The sequence below is a fragment of the Dromiciops gliroides genome, chromosome 1 (assembly GCF_019393635.1).
Source record: "Dromiciops gliroides isolate mDroGli1 chromosome 1, mDroGli1.pri, whole genome shotgun sequence".
NCBI lineage: Eukaryota > Metazoa > Chordata > Mammalia > Microbiotheria > Microbiotheriidae > Dromiciops > Dromiciops gliroides.
The window spans coordinates 341,616,655-341,635,834 of NC_057861.1; the positions used below are offsets into that span (position 1 = coordinate 341,616,655).

Here is a 19,180-nt window from a genome sequence, read left to right on the forward strand (position 1 = left end):
AATCCAGGGCCAGTGCTCTATCCACTGCACCATCTAGCTGCCCCCTTCCTTTAGTTTTTCATCATAAATGCTGAAGCTGGACCTTAGCTTCTAACACAACTGTATTGTATGGACTAGTTTGGGCACCTAAGTGGTGGAGTAGATAAAATGTGTGACTTATGGATAAGAAGACCTGAGTTTGAATCATCCTTGAGACACTGTGAGCTAGGTAATCCTGGATTATTGTGAGGATAAAATGAAATAACATGAAAAATGCTTTGCAAACCTTAAAGTACTATATAAATGCTTATTATTTGTTTATTCATGCCTTTGTTTATTTATTATGTTACATATGTTTTTAATACAACATATACTTCCACCCTTTTGAAAGCTTCTTTTGTATATTTCATACACTTGGGTACTGTAGTTTCTATGCATCCATCCAGACAAAAGTACTTTTGTTTGTTTATTTTTTTGGTGAGGCAATTGGGGTTAAGTGACTTGCCCAGGGTCACACAACTAGTAAGTGTTAAGTGTCTGAGGCCGTATTTGAACTCAGGTCCTCCTGAGTCCAGGGCCGGTACTCTATCCACTGCACCACCTAGCTGCCCCCAGACAAAAGTACTCTTAATGGGAAATTCTTTGAAGCACTTAAAGAGATCTGCTTTCAACTCCATTCTAGCTCATGGTAAAATAGTCCTGTATGCTTCTTTTCTTCTCAGTGCCAGCCACTGGGTCTATTGATTATAACACCTCCTAACAAGTTAGAGGGTTTACCTATCCATTACATAGGCTCATCTAGGGAACCTAGACTGGGTTATTCAAATTATCCCAATGCTATTTTGTGAAATTCCTTCACAAAGGATGGGAGAGAGGTAGAGCCGACTTCCTTCAGCTATCTGGTCCCAGCCCTAAAGACTTGTAGAAGTGTTCCAAATGAATTTGACCCCATTACTCCTGTTGAATCAATGACAAGATTATATCTCTGTGATAATCAATACAAATAAGAATTAGAACACTTTCCTTTTGCAGGTATTGCTTTGGTGTTGGACATCAAATATAGTGAAGAAGCTAGACTCTCTGCTTTGAAAATTCTATGTTCCTAACAAGAAGGCAGCCATATTTGCCAAACATTACAATTGTCCATGTCACAGTGGTTATTGAAAGTAGCAGTCATTATTTAAACATTAAATATGTGTGCAATAGGAACAATTCCATTTATAGCCATCCCCAAAATGATAATCTTTCATTAGGCCAGATAACTTTAGCCTAGCCAAACAGGTGTCTAGTATTGGCCCTCTGATTGGTGATCTGTGCAAATAAGCTAAAAAATACAGGAAATTAGTGAAAGTTCTAACAAGGTAAAATAGTGTTACCTTTGCTTTCCAATAGCATTATTGGTGCACTAATTTCAATGTCTTTGTTTTTGTTTTGTCTGAGGCTCCATTCCTTGAATAATAATGATATATTGTGTGAGGACATGACTGACAAGGCTTGCGCAATGACATCATGCCCTCAGCCAAAACAAATACAGAGAAAGGAATTAAAGACTTTCCATTTGAAATGCTCCATGTTGCATAAAGCCAGTGGTATGAGTTAATTATACTTTTCATTTAAGCAGGTCCAAATGCCAATGGATCCTTCAGCTGACTCGACAACATAAAACAAACTAATAAAAACCAATAGCAGAATGAGATTAATGCTAAAGAACATATCTCCAATTACATGGTATTCTAGGATAGTCAGGGGAAAGACCAAAATAGGAACTAGGGTTTAAAATCCAGCTTAATGTAGAAGCTGGCAGGAAAAATTTATGTGAAAGAGAAAAGATGGTTTCGGGGCGTGGGGAGAACAAATCAATGGCCTGTGGGTTTTTTTTTAAGTTGTTCACAGTTTATTTAACACAAATAAAACTGTGCAAATTTTTACTCATTCTCTTCACTCCTCAGTCTAGTGTTTGGATTGGTGATCTTGATGGCTAGCTGAGCTGCTTTCTCAACTATGACTTTCTGATTCTTTGAGGAAAAATTATGAGCAATCTCAGCAAAGTAAGATTTGTTGCACATCAGCAGCACTTCTAGCTCTTTGACGTTGTGCACCAAAAACTTCCTGAATCCACTAGGTAACATGTGTTTTGTCTTCTTATTGCTTCCATAACCAATATTGGGCATCAAGATCTGGCCCTTGAATTGTCTTCTCACTCTGTTGTCAATGCCTCTTGGTTTACGGCAATTTCTCTTGATCTTTATATATTGGTCTGACTGGAGGTAGATGAACTTCTTAATCCTCTTCTTGATGATTTTGGGCTTCATGAGTGATCTCAGGCAGGCATGGTGCTGGTGATGAGAGAGCTGCCCCTCCTAGCACTGAGGGAAATAGAAGAGAGAAGGAAAAAGCAGCCTGCGTGTTTTCAATCCAGCACCAACAAAAGGAAACAATATTTTAGAAGGTTTAAAGTGAATTCTGCTTTAAGACTAAATAATTATTTTCTATTTAGAGCTGGGATCAGAATTGGGGGATATTATATAGTCTTTTTTTAAATTCAGACAAGCAGGTAGGCAAATTAGAGTAAACCATTTAAACTGTAACGCTGTATACCTTTATGAGAAATATGGTTGAGTAACATGATAAAGACAAATACTCTCACTCCAGATCCCTTCATCAAGCTTTGTGAAAGGGAACACACCTTCCCCCATTCTTCCAGTATTAGAAAACCCTGCCTAGGAACTAGGCAGCTAGGGAGCATAATGGATAAAACATTGGATCTGGAGACCAGAAGATATGTTCAAATTGTGCTTTAGATGCTTACTACTTGAGTGAATCTAGTCATCATTTAACTTTCCTTACCCTAAATTTCTTCATTTATAAAGTGGAGATGATAATAATAATAATACTTCACAAAGTTGCTATGAGCACCAAGGGATATGCACACACACATGCACACACATAACATATAATGTATGGTAGATGTATATATATAGCACTTTTCAACTTAAAAGCATAAATAAATGTAAGTGGTGATGATGGTGGTGGTGAAATGCATTCCTTTTTAGAGTTTACAAGTACCAAAGAATTCATTTAGGTGGTAATCACCCCCACAAAGAGAAGGAAAGTGAAATCATGTAGATCATTAAGAAGGACATTTCCAAAGTATTTCAGGTTAATTTTTTTAAATGGGAGTTAGATGACTCAACTTTACCACTTACTACCTTTGTAGACTCAGACAAATAATTTAAGCTTTATAGGCCTCACTTTCCTTAGCTGTGAAAATGATAGAGGTAGGTTAGATCAGGGCTTCTTAAACTTTTTCCACTCACAATCCCTTTCCATTAAAAACATTTTTACATGAAATAAAATACCTATTACAACCTTTTGCTGTTGCCAAATTTTCCAGGAATCCCAAATTCAGTTACACAACCACATATGTTGTTGGTCCTTCATTATTTTTTTTTCTGTTTAGAATTTTATTTTCCAAATTACATGTAAAAAATTTTGACATCAATTTTTTAAAACTTTGTGTTCCAACTTCCCTTCCTCCCTCCCTTCCCACTTCCCACAACTCAAGCAATTCAATATAAGCTATATAGGAGTAGTCATGGAAAAAAATCTCCATATTAGCTAGGTTGTGAGAGAAAACAGATGAAAACAAAACTTTAGATTAAGGAACTATCTGATATATATATATATATATGCTTCAATCTGTTTTCAGATACCATCAGTTCTTTCTCTGTAGATGGACTGCAATTTTCATAAGTCCTACAGAGTTACATTGCATCACTGCTTTGCTGAAAATAACCACGTCCTTCCCAGAAAATCATCTTACATTATTGCTGTTATTTTGTATACAGTATATTTCACTGTGTTTCAATTCATGTATGTCTTTCCAGGTTTTTCTGATAGCATCCTGTTCATTATAACTTTTATATAGTACCTTAAACTTGACAAAGAATTTTCTTCACAATAGCCCAGCAAAGGAGGTACCATATGTATCAATCATCATAACTGTTTCCCTCCATCCTATTCCTTTCCCATGATATTTACTCTATTTTCTATTTTCTTTTACCCTATTCCTCCTCGAAAGTGTTTTGCTTCGGGACAGCTAGGTGGCGCAGTGGATGGAGCACCGGCCCTGGAGTCAGGAGTTCCTGAGTTCAAATCCGGCCTCAGATACTTAACACTTAATTAGCTGTGTGACCCTGGGCAAGTCACTTAACCCCAATTGCCTCACTAAAAAAAAAAAAAAAAAAAAAGTGTTTTGCTTCTGACTGTCCCCTCCCGCGCTCTGCCCTCTCTTCTTTCGTTCTTCCTTCCTTATCCTCTTCCCCTCCTACTTTCCTGTAGGGTTAGATGAATTACTACTCCCAATTGGGTGTGTGTGTTAGTCCCTCCTTGAGCCAACTCTGATGAGATTAAGGTCTTTGAGCTAATTCTGTGTTCTAAATTTTCTTCCTTACTCCCTCCTCAATCCTCCCCATGAAATCAAACAATTCAATATGCCATACATGTGCAGTTATGTAGAACATCTTCACCTTCCTTGAAAGTGTTTTGCTTTTTACTGCTCCCTCCCCCAATTTGCCCTTCCTTCCTTTTCTTCTTCTCCCAGGCCCCTTATCTCCTTCCCCTCCCACTTTCCCTCAGGGCAAAATATATTATTATACCCACTTGAGTTTGTATGCTATTCCCTCTTTGAGCCAATTCTGATGATAGTAAGGTTCACTCACTCCCCCACTCCTTCTTCCTCTTCCCCTAAGCTTCCCTAAGCTTTTTCTTATTTCTTGTTTCTTTTATGTGAACTACTTTTCCCCAGTCTACCTCTCCCTTTCCCTATCTTCCAGTGCATTCATGTTACCCCTTAACTTTATTTTAAAGATGTCATCATGAGTTAACTAGGTGGCACAGTGGACAAAGCACCAGTCCTGGACCCAGGAAGCCTCAAGCCCAAATATAGCCCTAAACATAAGCTACCCCACCCTACCTGTCCCACAAAAAACCAAGGATAAACAAAAAATAAATGCTTTACAGGTATCATCCCTTCATATTCAGTTCAGAACTGTGTCCTTTGTCTAAGTGTATTCCTTTCAGCTGCCCTAATACTTAGAAAGTTATTATGAGTTAGAAGTATTATCTTCCCATGTAGGAAAGTATACAGTTTAATCTTTTAATGTCCCTCATGATTTTCTTTTCCTGTTTACCTTTTTATGCTTCTCTAGGGTCTGTATTTGAAAGTCAAATTTTCTATTCAGCTCAGGTTTTCATCAAGAATGCCTGAAAGTCCTCTTTTTCATTGAAGTCCCATTTTTCCCCCTGAAAGATTATACTCTGTTTTGCTGGGTAGGTGATTTTTGGCTTTAGTCCCAGTTCCTTTGCCATCCAGAATATCATATTCCATGCCCTCCAGTCCTTTACTGTAGATGTTGATAGAGCTTGTGTTATCCTTACTGTAGCTCCACAGTATTTGAATTCCTTTTTTCTAACTCCTTGCAATATTTTCTCCTTGACCTGGGAGCTCTGGAATTTGGCTATAATATTCCTGGAAGTTTCCCTTTTGGTATCTCTTTCAGGAGGTGATTGGTGGATTATTTCAATTTGTATTTTACCTTCTGCTTCTAGAATATCAGGGAAATTTTCCCTGATAATTTCTTGGTAGATGCTGTCTAAACTTTTATTTTGGTCATGGTTTTCAGGTAGTCAAATTATCTCTCCTGGATCTTTTTTCCAGGTCAGATTTTTTTCCAAGGAGATATTTCATATTGCCCGCTATTTTCTTATTCATTTAGATTTGCTTTACTGTGTCTTGGTTTCTCATAAAGTCACTAGCTTCCATTTGTTCAATCCTAATTCTTAGGCAATTATTTTCTTCTGAGAGCTTTTGTTACCTCCTTTTCCATTTGGCTTTTCAAGCTGTTGACTTTTTTTTCATGACTCTCTTGCATCACTCTCATTTTCTCTTTCTATTCTTTCCTCTACCTTTCTAAGTCTTCCTTCTATCTCTCCTACTTTCTCTTCAAAGTCCCTTTTGAGCATTTCCATGGCCTGAGACCAATTCATATTTTTTGGAAGCTTTGGATGTACGGGCCCTGAGGTTGTTATCCTCTTCTGAGGGTGGGTGTACCTCAATCTTCCTTGTCACTAAAGAAATTTTCTATAGTTTCTCAACCTTCTTTGCTTGCTCATCTTGCTGTTTTTACTTGACTTTTAACTCCCTCTTGCAGTGGGGCCCTACTTCCAAGCTTCTGTTCCACGCTTCAGAGGGTCCCAGATGTTTCAGTTTGAGGGAGGGCAGGTTTTTCTCTCACCTTGCCTGTTCTCTGGTCTGAAGATAACCTCAAGCCAACTTCCTAATTAACCAGCTAGCAGAACTTTGTGTGCTGTGGCCCTTAGCTTTAGCTCCTCCCCAACATGGGCCTCCTGCCACTCATGATTTCTTCCTGGTTCCCTGCTGGGGTGTAATAGTCAAATTCCTCCTTAGGTCCCACAGACACCCCTGTACTCCCCCCTGCCCTCTACCAGCCATTCAGCCCTCTCAATGAACCGTAAGCTTAGTTCCAGATGATGCCAGTGCTGCAGCTAATAGGGAGGCTTGGGGGTAAGATTCTCTGGTGCAGCTTGCCTGGTGTCTGTGTCGGCACAATCCTGGTGTTGGACTTTTCTTGCAGCCCAGCACAACTCCTGCTAAGCTACTTTTGGCTGGAAAATAAGCTCAGTCTATCTTTTTGTGTGTTTTGCTGCTCAAGTTGTTGTTTTATTGTTGTTTTGGGGGGTAATTGTATCAGGAGCTCTGTGTGTTTAATGAATTTTTTCTGCCAGGTCCTTTATTCTTGAAAAAGACCATAACATTGAGATGATGACATGACTTGCACTGAATTGGATTTCAGTGAGAGTGGGCTATGCAAGGTCACCAACCTCACTGTCTCCTCCAGAGTCATCTGAGTCAAGCGGCAAGATATATATATATATATATATATATATATATATATATATATATATATATATATATATATATATATATATATATCAGGACAACTGGAAATGACCCTGAATGTTTAAAGCAATTGGGGTTAAGTGACTTGCCTAAGGTCATACTGCTAGTTAGTGTCTGCTGTGAGATTTGACCTCAGGTCCTCCTGACTCCAGGGCCAGAGCTTTATCTACTGTACCACCTATCTGCCCCATATGGGGACCCACAGGAGAAGCTAGAGACTAGATGAATGCAATATCCCTTCCAGTGCTCACGTTCAGTGAACCCCTGGGTCTATGTGTTTATACTCCAAGACACATGTCCATAATATTATGTATCTTGAACAAAATACTATAAATCTTCAACTTTTCTAGCAGTGTAATACTGACAATAAACTTTATGACATTGGTAACTCATTGTCAAATAAAACTCAGATTCAATGAACAAATCAAGGGAATAAAAAGCCATTAGGTTCTTTTGTCTTTTTTGGGGGAGGGAGGGGTTCTTTTGAAGAACAACAAAAATGTATACCTAATATGTAATGACATTAAGGGATAGACAAGTCACATGTTCTGATAGTATCTAATAAATCTAAAGTAAGGCTCCTAGCTGGGCCTGCAGCTGAGTATTTAGAAAAAGACCTAAACAAGAGATACACAGGAAGAAAAGGTTGACATGCACTGAGAAATTCTATCACAATCCCAGAAAGCTAGTAGAAGGATAGAAGGGCCTGGAATGTTATGGTCCATGGGGTCACAAAGAATCTGACACAACTGAATGACTAAACAATATTATCTGAACCCTCAGGCTCTGGGTAATAAATTTCACTAGACTTGAAACCATGTCCAGTAGACTATATATACACGAGATTATATGTACCCTGGATTTCAAGAAAAGAGATTTCAAAGAGTTCTTCAGAAGGATAGCTAGGATCCTATTAGCTAAATTCTGCAGTAGAAGTTGACCAGAAGGAAAAGGAAACCTTCAATTATAAAGTTCTGCAGAAATTTTTAAAAATAATCATTCTGATTAGGAAAAAAGGGGGGGAGGGGATTTTGCGGAGTTGAGTGTGAATGCACAGAAAACTAACCAAAAAACTGAGAATTTATACAGATGTATGTAGAAGATAATAACATGAACTAGTGAAAAAAATGAGTACAAAGGCATGTCATGGTCCTGTAGGAATGGTGTCAGTAATGAAAAACTTCAAAATTAAGCTGAAAAGTAGAGCCAAGGCTTCTACAATGTTTTTGTTTAAAGAAATGTTGGGGGAAAGAGAATCAAAGAAGGAATAAGACTGTTGGTTAGTTGGACTAGAATGATGATAACTGATGACACAGAGAAAATAGATATTCAATGCTTATTTTTCTGTTATTTTTGAACAAAGAAAATTATTTTTTGACTGAAGACCAGAGAACAAATATGGTGAAAAGTCCAACATGCTTTGACCCTGCCTCCCACCCCCTCCCGAGTCCTGGAGGCTCCTCTCCTGATCTTTTGAAACTCATAAGGTCAGAGCCCCCACATTAATCTCCTTCATCTAAATGAGAGAACAAACACCAAGGTAGGCAATGAAACAAGGTCAGTATTCACAAGCCCACATATTGGCCTTGGAGGGAAAGGTCCCACACCCTCTCCCCTTTCAGTATTGTCCCTCGACATATGTCAACAAAAGAGTAAAACCAAGAGAGAGGATAGACTAAGGCACCTCTATTTTCAGTTTCCCAACTACAGCTGATCAAAAAAGCTGCTATCCATCAGTGGGTTAGTAGGTCAAAACCAAAACCATAGAAGGTCTATGCTTGCTCCAAAGTCTCTCCAAGATCCTTATGTACAGCATCTCATCTCTACTAGAAATAAGCTCCTCAGGTTCTTTCACATGGGGAATTGCATCAGTGACACCCTGCTCATTTGCCAATCCCCTTTGCTAATTTGATAATGCATTTCATGCTATTTTATAGAAAAAAAAAACTGGAGATGTGCAGCCTAGACAACAGAGCAATTAAAGAAATGTGTACCTATCTAAATGGCTGGAGTAAAAGTGTAGTCATTAAAAGGTTAATGCCAGTTTCATTAGAGGTTTCCTGGGTAATGCCTCAGGGATCTGCACTTGTTTCTAAGCTTTTAGATATTTTTATTAATGGCTTGGATAAAATGATAGATGTTATACTTACAAAATGTACAGATGACATAAAACTGAGCAAGATAGTGAATATACTAGGTGACAGAAACAGTATCCATGAAACTATTGACAGACTAAACACATTAGGCACAAAATAATAAGATGAATTACATTAGCAATCAAAGTAAACCCATATTTTCATTCAGAATATTCATTTTACAAAGAAAAATTGGGAGAGGTATAGTTGGATGTGCTTGATGATCCCATCTTCTGCAAATAGTTCCCCCCCCAGCTCCCCTCCTATGATTATCTCTAATTGATCTTGTATATATCTTCTTTGTACATAATTGCTTGAATGTTATCTCTCCATTAGATTGTGAGCTCCTTAGGAAGAGGGGATTGTTTTGCCTTTCTTTGTATCCCTCAAACTTAGCAGAGTACCTAGAACAAAATTGGTGCTTAAAAATTCTTCTTGGGGCAGCTAGGTGGCACAATGATAAAGCACTAGCCCTGGATTCAGAAGGACCTTAAGTTCAAATCTGGCCTCAGACACTTCTTGACACTTACTAGCTGTATGACCCTGGGCAAGTCAATTAACATTCATTGCCCTGCAAAAATACATACATACATACATAAGTAAATTTTAATTTTAAATTTTAAAAAATGTTAAATGCTTCTTGACTTGGTTTGACTTAATAATAATTGAACTTTTTAATGGGTTTCAAGATCTATATAAGTCAACAGTGTGATGGAAGCCAAAAATTTCATGGAAACTTGGACTACATTAAGAGATGCACAGCTTTCAGGAGTAAGAAGTCACAAACCATCCAGTCATCTACCAAGTAACCAGTGCCTACCCAGTATATTCTTATATCCTTATAATGTTTCCCTTCTCACCACCAAGAATGAACCTTCAGACTGGACCTTCAGAGATCATATTCTCTATTCTAAACATGTTAATCTATGCAATTTGGAACATTGCCTAAAGGCTGAGCTGTCTTAATAGAGGGATGAGTCAATATTCATCTTAACCCACCATCTCTAACCAACCCCAGCCCATTTTGCTTCCCATCCAAGCCAGGACACTCGGGCCTACACAGAGCAGGCATCTTGCCAATTTCCCTATTGTGGTACAAACCTCTTCCTCCCTTTTTCACATCTTGCTCTTTTTTTTTTTCTTAGTGAGTCAATTGGGGTTAAGTGACTTGCCCAGGGTCACACAGCTAGTAAGTGTCAAGTGTCTGAGGCCAGATTTGAACTCAGGTACTCCTGACTCCGGGGCCAGTGCTCTATCCACTGCGCCACCTAGCCGCCCCGCATCTTGCTCTTTTTTAAGAATGATAATAAGGACCTGAACTGAAGCAGTGTGAAATGTACTGTATACAAAATAACAGCAATAGTGTAAGATGATCTGCTGGGAAGCATGTGGTTATTTTCAGCAAGGCAATGGTCCAATATAACCCTGAAGGACTTATGAAAATGGCAACCCATCTACAGAGAAAGAAGTGATAGTATTGGAAAATAAATGGAAACACATTTTTTTTTCTTTTCTTTTTTCTTTTTTTTGGTGAGGCAATTGGAGTTGGGTGGCTCACCCAGGGTCAGGCAGCTGGTGGGTGTTGGGTGTCTGAGGCCGGATTTGGGCTCGGGTGCTCCTGGTTCCAGGGCCAGTGCTCTGTCTACTGCACCACCTAGATGCCCCTGGAAACACATTTAAATTTTTTTTTCTCTTTGACAATTCCTCAGTCTGAAGTTTTGGGAGTATTTTTGACTGTTTTCTCTCACCACCTAGCTAATGTGAGAATGTTTTCCATGACTACTCATGTATAACTTATTTTGAAATGCTTGAGTTCTAGTGGGTGGGGGGTGGGAATGGAGGAGGAAGAGAAGTTGGAACACAATTTTTTTTAATTGATGTTAAAATTTGTTTTTACATATATTTTGGAAAATAAAATTCTATTAAGAACTAAAAAAAATAATAATTAAAAAAACAAGTTGTACATAATAGTAGCATGTGATAATAGTTCATGATTTCATTAACAAGCTTTTGTTGGTTCATTGTATATTGAAGTGTTGGTGTTTGAATATAATAAAAATAATTTTTTAAAAAAGAATGATAATAAAAATGAAAATAAAAATGCAACTCTAAAAGGCATGAGAACCTACTGCTTATAATTCTTAGGACTGCTTAGCTAATACTCCCTTTATTGCTCACCACTACACTATAAGTATTTTATGCCCCTTTTAGAATGTAAGTTCACTGAGGGTAGGGGTTTGGATTTATAGCCTCAGGGACTAGCACAGTGACTGACATATACTAGATGCTTAAAAACTGCTTGTTTTTTAAATAACTGATAGTTCGCTTATACTCAGCCCTATTCAGACCACCTCTGCAGTATTGAGTTAAATACTGGATGATATAGTTCTAAATGGTACATTGATAGGCTGAGGAGCATCCAGATGGTGGCAATCAGAACAGTGAAAGGACAAGGCAAAAGGCTTGGTTGGAAGAATTGGAGAAGAAACGACTTGGGGAAGCATGCTAGCCATCATGAAGCACTTGAACAGTCATCATGTAGAAAAGCAATTAGATTTGTTCTTTTTTACCCTTGAGAACAAAACTAGAAGCAATGATAAAAATTGTAAAGAGCTAGATTTGGCTTGATTTTTAGAAGGGTGCCTGAATCACGGGAGGTGATTAAAATGCTTATTGATTTGCCTCAAGTAGGGTAGAGGCTATATGAGTGAAGAGATGGGGTTAAATATGAGAGATCTTATGAAGAAAGGACCAACAAGACCTGACTAGTAAATAGTACAGGAAGTACAGTACTACAGGAAATGGAAGAGTTAAAGATAATGCTAATAGATCTTAAGTCTGGAGGCCTGGGAGGGTGATGTTGCCATCAACAAACATGTGGAAGTTTGGAAGTGGGACAAGTTTAGAGAGAAATACATTGAGTTCTGTTTGGGACATGTTGAATATAACACATCCAAGCAATATTATTATTGTTAGTATGATATGTTATATAAGAGGTATAGTATATAAATATTATTTTATTATAATTGTTGATAATAATGATAGCAAGTATTTATATGGCACTTGAAAATCTACTTTCCAACTTGAAACTTGAAAGACTTGAAATTCTAAACACTCTAATAGGCAGTAGTAAATAAAAGTCTAGAGTTCCAGAAATAATTATCTCTGGATCATTTAACCAGTAGAGGAGGCCTATAGGTAAAATCCTTTTTTACCTCATCTAAAACATTGTTTGTATAGAATGAAAACAAAGAGGAAACTCCAGGGGTTCTTAGGAAACAACTGGGCTAAAATCATAAGATTTAGAAAATTCCATAAAAGGGAAACAGTACTTGGTAGCTGCAGTCCCAAGGCCCAATGGGATATTCTTTGTTCTTCAATTCAGAACATGTAAGGACTGAGAGAGCTAGAGTAGTAGTAGTAGTAGTAGTAGTAGTAGTAGTAGTAGTAGTAGTAGTAGTAGTAGTAGTAGTAGTAGTAATAGCACTGAATGTAGAAGGAAAAAGAGTTTAAAAGTGACATGTCCAGGAATATCCACCATATCTTTCACCCCACAAAACCCCTATCACAGACCACACGACTAAGGGAACCACTACTAAAAAGGAAGGGAGGTGCATTCCTGGCATCCTGAGAATAACACTTTGTCTCATAAAAACAACAGCCTTATTTTCCTATGGTCAGGGTCAAGGGGTTACTAAGTGATACCTATGACCCCATGCTACACCCTATCTACCCAATAAATGGCAGTTTGGAGTAGTGAAAATAGAACTAAATACTTACATTATGGGTAAAGGGGTTTTGGGACCAGGGTACATTGGAGTGGGGGAATATGGCAGAACTGGCCTAGGAAATTAACCACTATTTAAAATAATCACACTATAAATGAAGCTTTGGAATTCCACCCATTGGCAATTTGGAGCAAATGTATATTTGCAAAAAACCAAATATTTCTGGCATTCTTCTGTGATAGCAAATATCCTGAAAGCTATCCACAGTGTATTCTGAAGGTGTTGTCTTTGTTTTAACTAAAGGTTTCAGGGACATTGGATGCACATATGTTTGGCTCTACGGAAGATATATCTTCTTTGGCAACTTGCACATTATTCTAAGTAACAGTTCTGGTTCTTGTTGTCTGAGTGCCTATTAAATAGTGTGTTCCAATGTATCTACAAGTACAATGCATCTAACTTCAGGGGAAAGGATAGTGTCATGGCTTTATTTCTCAAGAGCTAAAAGCATTTAACCTGCAACCTTACCACACATGCCAGGCATGTCATTATTTCAGAGGAGCACACCCTGTTCCAAGTTGTTGCTCCAAGATTTGAAAAGACTGATAAAAGGTAAACTGATTACTTATTTGCTTGTTGAAGGAATGTATTCAGCTGAACATATTTCTGGAAACTGCTGAGTACATTTTAATTTTTAATTGCTTCCAAAATATTTGTAAGTCAAGTGAACACCTATAGATAAAGAAAAGACATTGTTCAGTAAATGAATTAATTAGGTTTTGTTTAATTGCTGTAGCTTGTAATTAATCACTTAATGTTAGGTATAGACACATGTAACAAATTGGGACGAACCAGGAGAACCAACAACAAAGGTTGAAGAGTGCATTTTGCAGAAGCTACAACCCCACAAAACCAACAAATTTGTCTCTTGGAAATTAAGCAATTCCTTGGAATATTAATATAATGAAACCAGTACAAACAATTCCTGTTTCTAACCTCAGAAAGACTTTTTAAAAAATAGCTTATTACCCTTTACATATCAAATCACATTCTGATTAAATGTGTAGATGGCATGGATCAACAGTGGTAGCTTTAAATTTCCATTGAGGATAAATATGAGAATAATTTGGTATAATAGTCAAATAATCAATTACATTGTTTTATCCCCACCCCAGGCAGGTAGATGGTACAATTGACAAAACACTGAGTCTGAGTTCCAATGTGGCCTCAGACATTTAGTAGCTATGTCACCCTAAACAAGTCACTTAGTCCCTGTCTTCTTCAGTCTCTTCACCTGTAAAATGGGAATAATCATATACCTACTTCACACCGTTGTTGTAAAGATCAAAATAGATCAACTGAAATAATATTTGTAAAGTGTTTAATATGGTGCCTGACACATATTAAGGGCTTAATAAATGTTTGTTTCTCCCCCCTTCCAACTAAAACTATAACTAGTTACACCCATTTATACAATAGCTTAATTCTAGAATGGAAAAATGAATACACCATGGCACAAGGCCTGTTCCCTGTGGGCAGCACTTCCTTCCTTCTCCAATAAGGGTGGGGTTGAAGGGATCATTCTACTCTCAAAGGAACACCTATCTAACCATGGATCTTTTCCCCTAAGCTTGGCAGAGTTTCAAGACACAATGGATAGACACTGGCCTATCTTCAAATGGAGAAACTGTACAAAAGTGACAATCCAGATTATTACCTGTTCAAGAGGCCACATAGACATGCTATTTCATCACCACCTCAATAGCACCATCATCACCACCCACCTACCCAGAGAGAGAGAGAGAGAGAGAGAGAGAGAGAGAGAGAGAGAGAGAGAGAGAGAGAGAGAGTTTTTGAGTTTACTACAGCTGCTAATTAGAAAATTAGAACTCCACAAACGGTTTGCATTTTACTGGCAGCCAAAGCTGCTCCCTTCCCACTCCCTTCCACCCACCCCTGGTGTTTTAAAGTACTTTCTGAATTGTTTGTTGTCAGCAAAACAAGTGTGCTACCTGCGATCCCACAGACAACAAAGCCCAGCAGCAGGATTTCAGTCAGGTGATGTCACCCAGGTAAAATTGTACTGACAAGCTTTTAATTAAAGTTTTCCCACACATCTTTCCGCTGGTCCCCAGGAGCTATTATTCATTATGTGCAGACTGTCAGCCAATTGTGAGTCGGGAGGGAAGTGTTTTATTTTCAAAGCTCTTGCTGACAGCTAGAGAACACTTTGTTATACAATCTGTTTACTTTTTTTCACACTCACACACACACACACACACACACACACACACACACACACACACACACACCGTCTTGCTAAAGGGGAAATGGCGAGGCTGTGGTGTTTTGTGTTTATGGTAATAATTAAATACATCTGTTATTAGAGTAACTGGGGGGGGGGAGAGAAGAGAAGGGTAAGGACCACAAAGCTCTCTCTATAAACAATTACTCCTACCCTTCCAATCACCCCCTCTCCCCAGCTTGTCAAGATGAAATTGCTCCATGAAGGCACAGGTTCGAACAGGTGCACATGGCCTACAGCATGAGGATCCAAATGTGGGAAGTGGGGACAGCTATTTAAAGAATAATAATAATAAAATAACACTTCAAATGGAAGGTGAATTCTTTGTTCTCTATTTGGATAAGTGAGAAATTTTTAGAGCTTGGTTTTGTCAACATTTAAATAAGTCACTGCCATACAATTAAATCTCTGGGAACATGCCTTTGGAGGAAGAGAAATAAAGATAGGGAGGGATGACTTGAGGTACTAGATTGAACCCACTAACAACCAATCTTTGCTTTGACCTCCCAGATAAACCAAGATGGGATTTTGAGGAGGAAAAAAAAGGTGTTTTCAAACTTCAACCCTTGAATGATGAATGTTCAGAAGGAACAAGAACTTCTGCTATGTCCAGGGGGATGAAATATGATATGCCTTTTCAGTGCGAGATTTTATATATATATATATATATATACATAATTGATAATATTATTAATATATTTTCATATGTTATATTTTCGTATATATTACATATAGTATAATAGAATATATAATATTATTAATATATTAACAGCCATTAAATAGTTTCTTTCTTTGGAAACTAGTAGAATATCGAACTTGTACTTCCTGTGGTAGTGGTTCAATAAGTAGATGACTCCAAAGGTCAACGGAAAGTTTACTCTTTCGTTGTTGTTGTTGTTGTTTTGTTCGATTGGGAATTTCACTTTAAATGCCTTCCAGTGAAATGAAACTACAAAAATGAGCTAATATGATCTCATAGCATTCAAACAAGCCCATCAAGTTCTTTCCTACTCCCTACACTCTCACAAAGTGCTCACTCTACTAAGTCTATTGTAGAACAGCTGTCACAGAACCAGCAGGTGGGAGAAAATCCAAGAAGGGAAGCCCATCAAGAAGGTTTGGAATGATAGAACCATCTGTCTCTTCTACTGTGGTATTGGTGTATTAATGTGTGTGTGCATGTGTGTGTATATATATCCAGTGACACTTGCCTCTCCCTGTTTCTCACATGATACTCCATTCTGAAATTTCACACATTTTCTCTGACTGTCCTCTGTCCCCGGTGCTGGAAGGGTCTCTCTACTCACATCCACATCCTTGCTTTTTTGACTTTCCTTGAATCTCAGATCCCATATTCGACAAGCCTGCCCTCTAAGATGAGTTCCATTCTTTCCTCCTTATATAAATAGATATACATATACATATATATGTATATATATCTATGTATGTGTGTATATGTATATATGTGTGTATACATATATATGTATGTGTGTGTGTATATATATATATATATATACATATATATATATATATATATACTCTTAATATACTGTATTATGCACTTTGTCTCCCCCATTAGACTTGTGAGCTCCTTGAAAGCAGGGGTTGTTTGTTTTCTTTTCTTTATATTTCTGTCATTTAGCCTAATAGCTATCATCTCATGGTAGGTGCTTAATGAATGTTTGTTGAATTGACTTTATTCAGAAAGGCAATCTCAATATGGTTTGAAGATAAGCCTATCAAGAGAACCACCATTTGTTTGCCTATACCCCTAGTTTGACCTGAAAATTTAGTTGACCACCTCTTACTTTCTGCTTCCTACTATTACTGTTCCAAACACTGGAAGAATAAACACTTCTGGCTGCATCAGATACTCCATTCCTTGCAAACACAGATTTCATGAGGAACAAATAGTAATAGGAGATGAACTGTCTAATCAGCCATTATTTCTTTTCAGACTTTGTTTCCATGACTGAGCTAATACTTAAGGCATTGGTAATTTATATGTGAATCCCATAAAATTCTGTACATTCCAAGAGCCTCTTTATTCATATTTATTTTTTATTCTTTAGACCATAAATTATTTGATCATGTATATCCATTGGAATTCAAGATAAGGAAAAGAATGACCATTTATCCTGATTTTATACTCATATCGGTGGGGTGGAGAAAAGTTAGAAAACCCAACATAGTGGAGGAATGAAATGGAGCAATTCTTAGGCCCTGTTCTTTAAATCATCACATGCTAATCCTTAACTGGGGGAAGAGGGAATAGTTATTTCACTGGACTATTTAATAATGGGCTTTTATGGGGGCAGCTAGGTGGTGCAGTGGATAAAGCACCGGCCCTGGATTCAGGAGGACCTGAGTTCAAATCCAGCCTCAGACACTTGACACTTACTAGCTGTGTGACCCTGGGCAAGTCATTTAACCCTCATGCCCTGCAGAACAAAAACGAAAACAAAAACAAAAAAAATGGGCTTTTATACTGATAAGCTACTCCTTTATTCTCAGCTATTGACAATTTCACTGGCAAGGTTGATTATTACTACCAGAGTTAAAAAGGATCATCCATGCCAGCAATTTAATGCAGTGATGGTAATTTACATGTTCATAAAGTCTTCTCATTCTTTTTTATAACTTCTTTACCTCAATACACTACATCTGAGGTGAAGGAAATTCCAAGGTGGTGGTCCTATGTAGGTGTCTGATGTTTGATTTCCTTTTTGGAGATGTGGGGGAGGCAAGCAGTGAGATGACTCAAGTAAATAGATACCAGAAATTGAAAAATGATGCTACCCATATCTACAGAGGAATGCCCACCCACTGCTTAACTGAAGCTTTCTACCAGACCTTCCTCCATTTTCTGGTGGAGTAACTACTTTACCTCTGTCTTAATCTCACACAATTAGTATATGAACATCATGATTCTTAGAAAATACATATAGGATGTTCCAGATATTAGAGTAAGCAGCACCTTCCCCCAACATTCCCTAGCTCTATATCCATTTTCCTTTACATATACCCTGCCTGTTCCCACCCTGCCTGACACCTCAGCTTCAGTGTCTTGTTAAAAAAAAAAAATCAAAACACTGTTGGTAATGCAGAGTGAAACAGAGTCTAGATTAATATCCACCCACCCCCTTTTAAAAGCACTCAGGAATCCTATTTGTTCTTTTAACTACTACCACACCCTGAGTGGAGTCTTCATTCTGGTGTCTGAGACTATACCTTACAGAGTTACACTAAGTCTCCTAGTATGGTGCTATTTTGGACACAGGAGCAAGTTTGCGGACCTATATAATGGACAAAAAATTTCCCTCTCACCCTATCCCCTTCCCCCTGCCACATACACACATACAGAGGAATAGCTCCTATGCAAATTGGGTGAGTTATTAATGATAGAAGTTTAAATTATTCTAGTTGGGAGAAGCATACAATTTTAGCTGAATTCATTACTGTGTATATTCATATACAGAAATTCTATCTGCTATGGGTTATCTGGTCCTTTCCTAAGGTGAGTAGGGAGTTTGAGTTTATTTATTTTGGTACATTTCATAAAAGTAATCCTTAAATACCCAAATGAATCCATAACCTCATTGCTTTGGAAGTTCTTTCCAATGATGTAGGCCACAGCACATCATGGAAGTAAGATTCTGTTAGGATGAGAGTTACCCTGAAATGTGCCTCTTCTATGAAACCAAAAGAAGGAGAAGCCACATTAGAAAAACATCCAGGCCTCAAAGCTAAGTTGCCAACCTGGCCTGATCTCAACACAAATGTTAAGCATCAGTAATAATAACAATGAGATAATGTTCTTCTTCTTATTAAAAAATACCAAAGAAATACAGTTGTTATGAGTGTGCCTGAAGAAGTGGTAACCAGTAGACAAGTGCATACCTAAAAAAGAAATGACTTGGGATCTGATACTGAAAACTCCCATCAAAACGTGCATGTGCTGAAGACTTTGGCCCCAAAAGAATAGGCACAACCCATAGTAAGGCAGTCATGGACACTTTGTTCTAAACCAATGCCTACCTTTGACATTTTG

At 37.9% G+C, this 19,180-nt stretch overlaps 1 protein-coding gene across 1 annotated transcript in view; it reads right to left on the reverse strand.

Annotated features, from left to right (window-relative positions):
* Nucleotides 1-1,904: 1,904 nt before the first annotated feature.
* LOC122748897 (60S ribosomal protein L32-like) overlaps nucleotides 1,905-19,180 on the reverse strand; it is a 30,043-nt gene continuing 12,767 nt past the window's right edge. The window contains exon 3 of the mRNA XM_043994944.1: nucleotides 1,905-2,339. Coding sequence (XP_043850879.1) covers nucleotides 1,905-2,339 — 435 coding nt within the window. The remainder of the gene's footprint in view (nucleotides 2,340-19,180) is intronic.